At 44.9% G+C, this 9,999-nt stretch overlaps 1 protein-coding gene across 1 annotated transcript in view; it reads right to left on the minus strand.

Annotated features, from left to right (window-relative positions):
- Positions 1-5,600: 5,600 nt before the first annotated feature.
- Positions 5,601-9,999, minus strand: part of LOC308321891 (delta-like protein C) — a 15,426-nt gene continuing 11,027 nt past the window's right edge. Inside the window, exons 8-10 of the mRNA XM_080772986.1 lie at positions 8,684-8,840; positions 8,137-8,243; positions 5,601-5,758 (exon numbers count right to left, since the gene is read on the minus strand). Of these exons, the coding sequence (XP_080629112.1) occupies positions 5,657-5,758; positions 8,137-8,243; positions 8,684-8,840 (366 nt within the window). The 3' untranslated portion in view covers positions 5,601-5,656. The remainder of the gene's footprint in view (positions 5,759-8,136; positions 8,244-8,683; positions 8,841-9,999) is intronic.

Below are 9,999 nucleotides of genomic sequence, written 5' to 3' on the forward strand. Positions count from 1 at the left end.
CGCGTTATTGGAACAGAAAACAAAGCGCAAATAAATCCGTTGTGGAAAAATAAAATAAGGAAAATATAGTAAAAAAATATATATAATATAACAAAAATAGCGTGCTTAGTTATAAGAATGAATAAAAGTGTAAAACGGAGCAGAAAGATATGAATTCCGCTTGGCCGCTGGTCAGTCAGTGCACACCGGAGAGCTGTTCCTTTTGGTTGCTGAGTGTGTTAGTGTGTGTGTGTTCGTGTTGTTGATGGACTCTGTTGGCCCGTTCTGATCTAACCTGAGGGGCAGAGTGTGTGTGAGGCTTCTTATAAGCTCCCTCCCCCAGGAGGGGAGGGGAGGGGCATGGGAGGAGGAGGAGGAGGCGAGACCATTGCCCCAGGAGAGAGAGAGAGAGACACGCGTGGCGCTCTCTCTCTCTCTCTCTCTCTCTCTCTCTCTCTCTCTCTCGCTCTCTCTCTCTCTGAAGGGTTTTTAGGGGCAAGTGAGTGAGTGTTGCCAGATTGTGTGAGATAATATAATAATAATAAGCGACCAGATCTATGAAAAAAATGATAATAATTAAAAAATATATATATTTTTTTAAAACAAGCCTTAAAATAGCTTGCAATATAGCAGACATTCATCATGGCAACACTGCTATATGGCAAGCGAGAGCTTGCCATCTCGCAGGGGGGCACGTGGGGGGGGGGGGGGGGGGGGGCTGGGGCGCACGGGGTGTTCTGGGGGCAATAGAACAAAATGCATGGCGTTAATGCCCCTGCGTGTTGTCGACTCGACACGCGCTGTCGAGGTGACACATCATCAGACAAACGGCGCACTGCAGGGACACACGCACGTCGCACGCACGCATATAATTATGCTTCATGGTGGGGCACAGACGATGCACTTCTTGATCCAGTCCACGCCGGTCCACCGAAAGCGAAACTATATAACACCGTGACAAGTTTTATTTTATTTTAAAAGTAGGCCTACCTTAATTACTATTAAATACTGCCGCAACTCAGAGCACCAGATCACACCATTACACAATATGCTCCATTAGCCTATACAACTTAGAAATAAGTTTCAAAATAAGAGAGAGAGAGAGAGAGAGAGAGAGAGAGAGAGAGAGAGAGAGAGAGAGAGAGAGAGAGAGAGACTCCTTCTGTTCTTGTGCATTCTGCATGTTCCTTTTGTGTGGTGTCGCGTGCCACAGGCAGGGGGTCCTTTTGTTATGTCCCCAAGACAGAGAGAGAGAGAGAGAGAGAGAGAGAGAGAGAGAGAGAGATAGAGTGTGTGTGTGTGTGTGTGTGTGTGTGTGTGTGTGTGTGTGTGTGTGCGCGCGTGCGTCGTGTACAGTATGTCACCTGAAAGAGTCAAAGACACATGCTATCTCTCTCTGACACACTCTCTCTCTGTCTCTCATACGCACGCACGCGGCACAGATACTAATTTACTAAACTGTGTTTGGACTAGGCTACTAGACAAACGGTGTGTGTGTGTGTGTGTGTGTGTGTGTGTGTGTGTGTGTGCGCGCGTGCGTGTTACACTGTGTAATTGCGCCTGTCATGTCGGTGGCTTGGCGACCTGCATGCCTCGCATTGTCATTGTAATGAGGGCCAGCGCGTGCCTCCGCTGACACGAGGCACGCTTCACACACACACACACACACACACACACACACACACACGTCACACACACACACACACACACACACACACACACACACACACACACACACACACACACGCATTAATTTAGTGTGTTAGTTATTAAAATGGGGTTTAATTGGGTATAGCCCACAGTACACTGCAGTCTGCAGGTCTGTCTTAAAGTCTTATACTGTTTTATTGTCTTAGTTATATGGCGTGAACTTTGAACACTTCTTACCTTTACACTTTCCTCTCTGCACTATAAGATTCAACAGTTTACTGGACACGTTCCGCCGTCATATTAATAAATAGCAGTATAAGAATATGAAACCTTTAATAACCCACGCGACTGAATATCACAGGCCTATATTGCCTTTCTTTAAGAGCAGCCAACATGATGGCTTATCTCAGATCTCTCTATCATTTCCACACAGAAACACACAGCTATAGTTTATTGTAAATCAATCACCTCGTGTGAGGCGTGGAGGAGCGACAGAAACAGAAAAGGGACGCCGCTTCATGCACATGAATGGACGCGAATGAATGACACCATGACGCACGCGGCAGCACGCGCTCTGTGAAGTCCCCACGGGGACCTGATTGCCACGCGCGCGGCGCAGGTGTGGGAAGGAAATGGGAAGCCATGCATCATGGCGCGTGGCTTCCTTATGATAAATCTGTATGACGGTAATGGGCGGATTGCGACAGGGAGGGGGGGGGGGGGTGTATCAACGCCTTTTCATGTCCCAATATTCATTCGGCATGCATTTGAGCCTCTGCGGACCACCATTATTTAGCCACTCAGACCCTGCAAGACTTATGCTACAATATTTTGTTGTTAATTGTTGGATAAGACGTTGTCCGCAATTCCATGCTCTATTGATGTTGGAACCATCCATAGAGGAGAGAGAACAGGCAAAAACGATAAAAAAAAAAACCCCCCAATTCTTCTACATTCTCTAATTGTGTATAGACTTCCTGTAAATTATAATGCAGATGTGTTTCACAATAATTTAACGGAGTCTTGAGAGATAACATGAACCCAAATGGACACATTGGACGGGTCCATTTGGTTTCATGTTGGCTATACTAATACTACTATTATAGTTATCAACTCTCATCATTTCACTGCATGAGGAGTGGACGGACGGACCACCTGGAACCCCCACCTCAGTCCTCCTCGGACCACTGGTTGAAAACCACTTGTGTAAATGAGGGAGAGAGAGAGAGAGAGAGAGAGAGAAAGAGAGAGAGGACACAACAGGGTCGATCGTAGAACAGACACACAGATGGCACGCGATCGAACACATGTGCACGCATATATATTGTCGCCTGAGCCGCATGGCAGCTATAGGGCGCGCTTTGGCACGCGCTGTGACATATCCATCTTCAAAGGACATTATCTCTAGCACGTCGGTCTCACGGTGTGTGTGTGTGAGTGTGTGTGCGTGCATGGGTGTGCACTGCATGTGTCTCCGCAGCTATGGATTGAGCGTGCGCACTGTATATATTATTTTATAGCCTATGCGTCGCGTGCGTGTCCAAATATAGCCTATACTGAACTGAATAATAGGGTTTTGGTCACCCGCGTGTGGCGTGGGAGAATGCGTCCTTTTATTAGCCAGCCCACTTTGTCTTCGTGCTGCGAGGTGTGTGAACGTCGAATCATGACACCCTTATAGGTGTTACCTCCATGCACCGCGAGGTGTCACCGTATTGCCCCGTTCCCATGTTCACACCTCGGGCCTCAGTGGCCCGCGAGGCACGAGGCCACTCTGGGACACATGCGGCACATTCTGGAAGCAAACGAAGCGACAAGTCGCCGTTTGTTTGTAGTGCAAATGATGATGATGACCCGCGCGCGCACACATGCACACACACACACACACACACACACACACACACCCTCCTCTCTCTCGAACATCACAAAACTCTCTCTCTCTCTCATTGTCTCTTAAATTATTTTTTTTATAAATCATTAAATGGAGATGGAGAATTAACAACAAAGTCGTGCATGCAGGCCTCTATCTCACTTTATACATCAAAGTAGTTTTTATCGTCATAAAATAAATATAGCTCTCTACCCCCCCCCCTCGGGTATAGGTGTGAATCACGTGATGCATACATGTATGTATATATGGCTGCTTGACGGGCTTCTGCCAAACGGTGGCATATCATAAAACATGTCATTAACGTCATTGATATGCTACTATGTCACTACTATCTGTCTGGCAACAATGATAGCTGGAGCGCACAGTCGCGCTCTCTCTCTCTCACACACACACACACACACACACACACACACACACACACACACAGTGACATTTGATTTTAGTTTGTCTTTTGAATAATAGTTTTCATTTTAATAGTGTTATTTATTTTAGTCGCCTTGAATGGTTGTTAGTCTAGTTTTAGTCAACTAAATAAAATAAGATTTTAGTCGACTAAACCTAAATTGTCAATATATTTATAGTTTCACTCATCACAGCTCAGTTTTCATTTAGTTTTCATCAGTGAAAAAAGGGGTTGCAAAATCGCAGGATAAAAATGTTGAAAAACCAAAACAAAATCAAATTAATTATCATTATCGTCCCCATTACATCCCTAGGTTGTTGTACAGAGCGTATTTAGGGCCGATTCATACTAATAAAAGTCGGTTCGGCGCTGTAGAGCCTACAATGTGACGTTATTTGAGCGTCTCTTCGGTGCTACTGAAAATTTCTGACGAGCCGAAATCATTTTGGCACTACAGCGCCGAAACAGCGGTAAAATAGGAGTATGAATCGAGTCCCTATAAGCCTCCCCATTGGCTGGCTTGAGCTTGGATTAAAGCAAAAAATAAATCTCACGACTGAACCATGAGTGTAGCCCCCCCGCCCCACACACACACACACACACACACACACACTACTATAGCACCGTTTCCTAAACAATTAGTACAATATCGTTAATTCACCGCTTGTCAAGTCCTGCCCATGGTTGTGCCCCTCTTCTCTTCGCACCCATTGGTTGCCCATTGGTTGCAGTTTTGGGGGTTGGACAAAATATCCTCTCTCTCCATACTTTGGGAAAGAACATTAGACATTTGAAACATTACTATATCGTGTCTCTAAAGTTATACTGACAAAACCTCAAAAAAAACAGTTGTTGTCTCATTCTTTATTATAAAGAACGTTTAAACATCATCCATTCATCAGCCATGGCCAGAGTCACTTTTATATTAGAACAATATACAACAACAAAAAAAACAAACAAACGAATAAAGTCAAATAAAATATAAACCCCAACCCTCCCCCCCCCCCCCACACACACACACACACACAGTCAGGTGTGTTGGTTTTTTAAAGTGATAAAAACCAGACCTGGAGTTGCGATACGTGGATCTGGTCCCACTAGAGTCCAAACAACACAAGGCTGATACTGACGATCCTGACGATATCAGGCAAATCAATCAGCTCCCTGAGTCTGTGTGCCTTTTAGCCAATCAGCTCCTTTTACGCCGCTCTGTTTAACCACTTAAATATCAGCCCGGTCTACGAGCTCACAGTTGCGACAGACAGACAGACAGACCGTGAGCTCTTTTGCCGTCGCGAGTAATAAATTGCGAGGGGAAGGAGGAAAACGGAAAAAGGACAACCAAGTATAGCCGGGTTTAATTAAGTGATTAAACCAATCCCTTTAGAACGCCGCACGAGTTCAACCAATCAGGGTCCCCCCTATAACAACCGGTGGTGGCAGGCGGGACTATAAGGGGGTTTCCTGCGATCCCTCCTTCCTTCCGAACAAACGGCAGGAAGCCCCCGTTTGGCGTTTTGGAGGCCGATCGATGCCAGCCACGGCCGGCCCGCGGCCCCACACACCCCGCCAACCGCTCAATGGACCAATCCTGTCGGTGGACCCTCTCTTGGCTTTTCCCCCCCGCCGCCTTGCCTTCCCTCCCCTTCCCTCCCCCTCCCCCCCGACCATGCCAAAATGTGTCCACCCCATTGGCTGTTTTGGCCAGGTGGGCGTGGCCGTGGTCTCATTCATCACTGCTGTTTGGAGCGCCAGAAGCGCGAGGCGATGGAGCCGAGAGACAGACCGGGCTTCTTCTGCTGCGTCGACAGCTCTGCTAGACGCTGCTCCTCTTCCTGTGCACGCACGCGCACACACACAACACACACACACACACACACACACACACACACACACACACACACACGATTGTATTACTACACTTGTGAGAACATCGGCATTTTAAGACAGTGATTTTAACCCATTCTGACCTGAGATCAGATTAAAAAAAATCTACATCCTGACAGTTTTCTGAAAATGCTATGTTTCTATATGTCAGTCCTTCTTCGATTTTTCAAAAAATAGCAGACCTACAAGCTCTACGAGCTTGTAGATCTGCTATTTTTCAATAGCTAAAGCGTAACATAATGCCAACACCAAAAGGGGTTCCAGCCCCAAAACGGGTTAAGACAGTGTGGTGATATCTATTCTATGCTGTGTGATTCTATGTGTTGCTATGACAACCAGATAGCTATAGTTAACCGTATAGTCAGAGAAAATTGGCAGAAATAACATAAAATCTGGGAATACATTTCTTATCAAGAAATGTATTCACCCATGTGTTTTGTCTACTAACATATCCCACATTGTTTATTTCTATTCAGCCACCCTATAGGAGAATTGTTTTTACAGCTGCTAAAAGTTGGGGTATACCATTAACAACCAATATAATAATATAACCAATATTTATGTAGCATTTAACGTGTCAAACTAGGGAGTTTTCATGATGCTGAATCCATCCCAAGCATTCGTTCTGCACGAAAAACACTCCTTGAGCTAAACACGACAGCCGTTGTAGCCATAGCCACAAATGTGACGAGGTCAGCATTGGGTGTTTTTTTGTGCAAAACTAATGCTTGGAATGGATTCAGAATCATGAAAAACCTCTAGTTTGACACGTCACATGCTACTTAAAACAGTTTGACTGATTAAAAACACGTAACCCGCATTTTAATCGGGTTACGCGATCTGATCTGATCGCACAACCGCCATCTTGGCGGGTGGCGCGATCGCAGCGCAAGACCGCGCCTCCATGAGGAGTTGTAGTCCATTCATTTGCATTGGCCTCAATTTCCCAGAAGCCCTATAGCAGCCGCCCACAGCATGTGTTGATTACCGGGTTTCGTCATCAAAACAAAAACCATCTAGTCTCTTATAGCTCCGCGGCAAAGACAGAGTTTTTTTTATTGATAAATAATACATACGGCGGATTAAACACATAAAACAAAATGCAGGGAATGTCGTAAATAGCAGCGCCAGTAAAACCTGGATCAAACAATTCCCGGCAGTCAAACTGTTTTAAAGTCTTAAAGCATAATGACATTTAGAACATTTTTGCCTTATATTGGTTGTTAAAACTCATTTAGACCGTAGGACGTGTGGAGCCGTCATAGCTAACCCAACCGATGGATTGCGAGGACGTGTACACAGTACAAACGTCCTAGCGCATTTTCATTGATTTCAAATGAAAGAATTTTAGTTTTTTTTTCCTTGGGTTGGCCTCTCCTTCTGCGAGCTTGTTGTAGATCTGCGATTTTTCAAAAGCTAAAGTATAACATAATGCTTCAAACAACCCAAAAGACATTCACTCCCAAACACGACCGAGTTTATTAATTATAAGACCTCTTTCCTTGCCGACCACGAGTTTCCCCGAGTTACGTTTTATATTTGTTTTATCGGCCCCCGACTTTGAGATAACTTTTAAGACACACGAGGTTTTATTTCCACTGACACTCTGTGATACATCGTCACACGTTTTGAAATCTTTGGATCGCATGACCAGGAAAAGAAAACAAACCAACACTCACTTCTCATGGGGCTGCTGGGTAATGTAGTCCCAATGCAACGCTATGGAGAATCATGGCAGGCTGCGGGGCGGGGCGGAGCCGTTCTCCTTCCTTGTCGTCGACGGCGATTGTGGAATAATATTTTTTTCGACGTCAGGATAAACGCAATCGCGCTATTTTAACGGCGCACGTTGCGATGTGTCGAGCATGGGAGTAGTGGGACGGATACAGCCGATGTCCAGGTATTTCACACAGACAAAGATAATGTCAATAAGCTAACCAAACTAATGGCGCATTGACCACATCAAGGCAGGTCTCACGGCAGACGGTACTAACATAATGATACAAAAGTGAACGGAGCCATACCGTCACTCTGCGCGACGTGGAAGTGACAGGTCTTGTGTACACAACACAGCCAAAACAAGAAGGAGCAGTGAGTGCACCACCCTGTGGCACCAACCGGCACTGCATTCATACCGACTGTTTACGACGTTCGTATGAAATGGAACTATACGTTCGCGATCGGGTGATTCTTCAAATATATCGGCGGGGAAACCACCGATGTTTTCCCATCGATTACTGCGGCGATAAACGTGTTCCATGAAGATGGTCGTACAGTAGTCTTACAGTACGTACCAGTGGTGGTACAGTATGTACAGTATACGTACCAGTGCCAGCTGGGCCTGTCTCCGTTTGAAGGCCTCGATGGGGTCCTCCTCCAAGGCGTAGTTCTCCAGGACCAAACGCACGTCGTCCACTCCGTTCAGCGCCACGGCTGAGAGAGAGAGAGAGAGAGAGAGAGAGAGAGAGGACATCAGAGATTAGCCGGATGTTGTCCTGGACAGTGGACAACGGTCACTCCATCCTGTAGAGCAGGACTGGGCGACTTTGACCATGGAGAGGGCCAATATATTTGACCATGGAGAGGGCCAATATATTTGACCATGGAGAGGGCCAATATATTTGACCATGGAGAGGGCCAATATATTTCCACACTCACTCCAGAGGGCCACAGTGCATTACTATACGGTCGTAGCAAAAAGAGACAATCTACAAGCTCAAAACGCGTCGCTTTATCGGCTATTTTTGCTATATTTGAATTGGAATCCTGAAAAGTAACCTTTTTATTGAATTTCAAATGCATTTAGTTATAGTTATGTTAACTTTATGAACTGTTAACAGTGGTAAAACAGGAGTATGAATCGGACGTCTTACCCTTCAGGAAGTTGGCCAGGTCGTACAGCGTCCGGTCCTCTGAGTTGCCGTCCCACCGTTTCAGCGCCATGCCGTTGAACGGCTGCAGACGGAACGCCTCGCGCTTACAGTCCACCACGATCACCTTACTGGTGTCCCTGTTCAGACAGGACACATCCTGGAGAGAGAGAGAGAGAGAGAGAGAGAGACAGGGCGCCATTGAAAAAGAGGCCTTGGTCTCAACTGGATGCCCCTGAAATAAAGTCAATTTCGTCGACTAATACTATGACGCAAAAATGTGCTCATTGACTACCCTTTTTTTCACCGATGTGAAAACTAAATGGAAACTATTGACTGTTGACTAAAACGTGAGACTAAATATATTGACAATTTTGTCAACAAATTAAAAACTAGACTAAAATGTTAGGAAGGGACCAGTGTAAAATCAGTCATTACGACCACCAAAATACATTTTAGTAAAACTAGAACAACAGTAACACATTCCAGGTGACTAAAATATGACTGAAAACTAAATTAAGTTTCATTTTCAAACACTGCGGCTAAACTAATATATACATTTGGTGGTTAAACAACAGTGCAGACAGACAGACAGACAGAGGTAGGAGGACACGAGGACAGAGAGAGGGGGCAGAATGATTGGAAGCTGTAATTAATCATGTATGTATCTATTTCCAGCATGCAACCGAGTGTAAAATGACTTATACTGGATCTCTTGTCCACTACAGTCACTTCCTAACATTTTAGTCCTACCTTTTATTTGTCGACCGAATTGTCAGTATATTCAGTCTTAGTTTCAGTCATCGTAGCTTAAGTTTTCATTTAGTTTCCATCCGTGGAAGAAGGCAGTCAACAAACGTTTTTTCGTCTTAGTTTTAGTCGACAAAAACAACACTGGTTCATTTCCTTCTTTTCCCTCCAGTGCTACTACAGTATAAGGAAAAGGTTATATTCAAAAAGTGATTGTATAAGTCAAGTCTGTCAACATGTGATGTATGCAATATTCTTGTTTCCTATATAACTGTGATTTTGTATATCCTTTCTGTAATGTCCACGCCCACAATCTGGTGATGTCACCAATTAGTAATTCTCAGCACCTGAGCTGTATTGTTTTGGAGCTCTTTAAGAGTAAGCTCTTTGTCTGTGAAAAAACCATAGCACCGACGAAGGTCTGAGGAACTAAACGTTTGCTTTTTAATTGCACCACGAGCACAGAGCACCATAAGAGCATGATAAAATAAAATAAAAAGTTTTACTTCTTTTTCTATACGGTGAGCGAGTCTTTTCCTGTCAAAGTTTCCTGCTTGGTAAACATTTTG

The sequence above is a fragment of the Protomyctophum bolini genome (assembly GCF_963924005.1).
Source record: "Protomyctophum bolini genome assembly, chromosome: 9".
In the NCBI taxonomy this organism is placed as follows: domain Eukaryota; kingdom Metazoa; phylum Chordata; class Actinopteri; order Myctophiformes; family Myctophidae; genus Protomyctophum; species Protomyctophum bolini.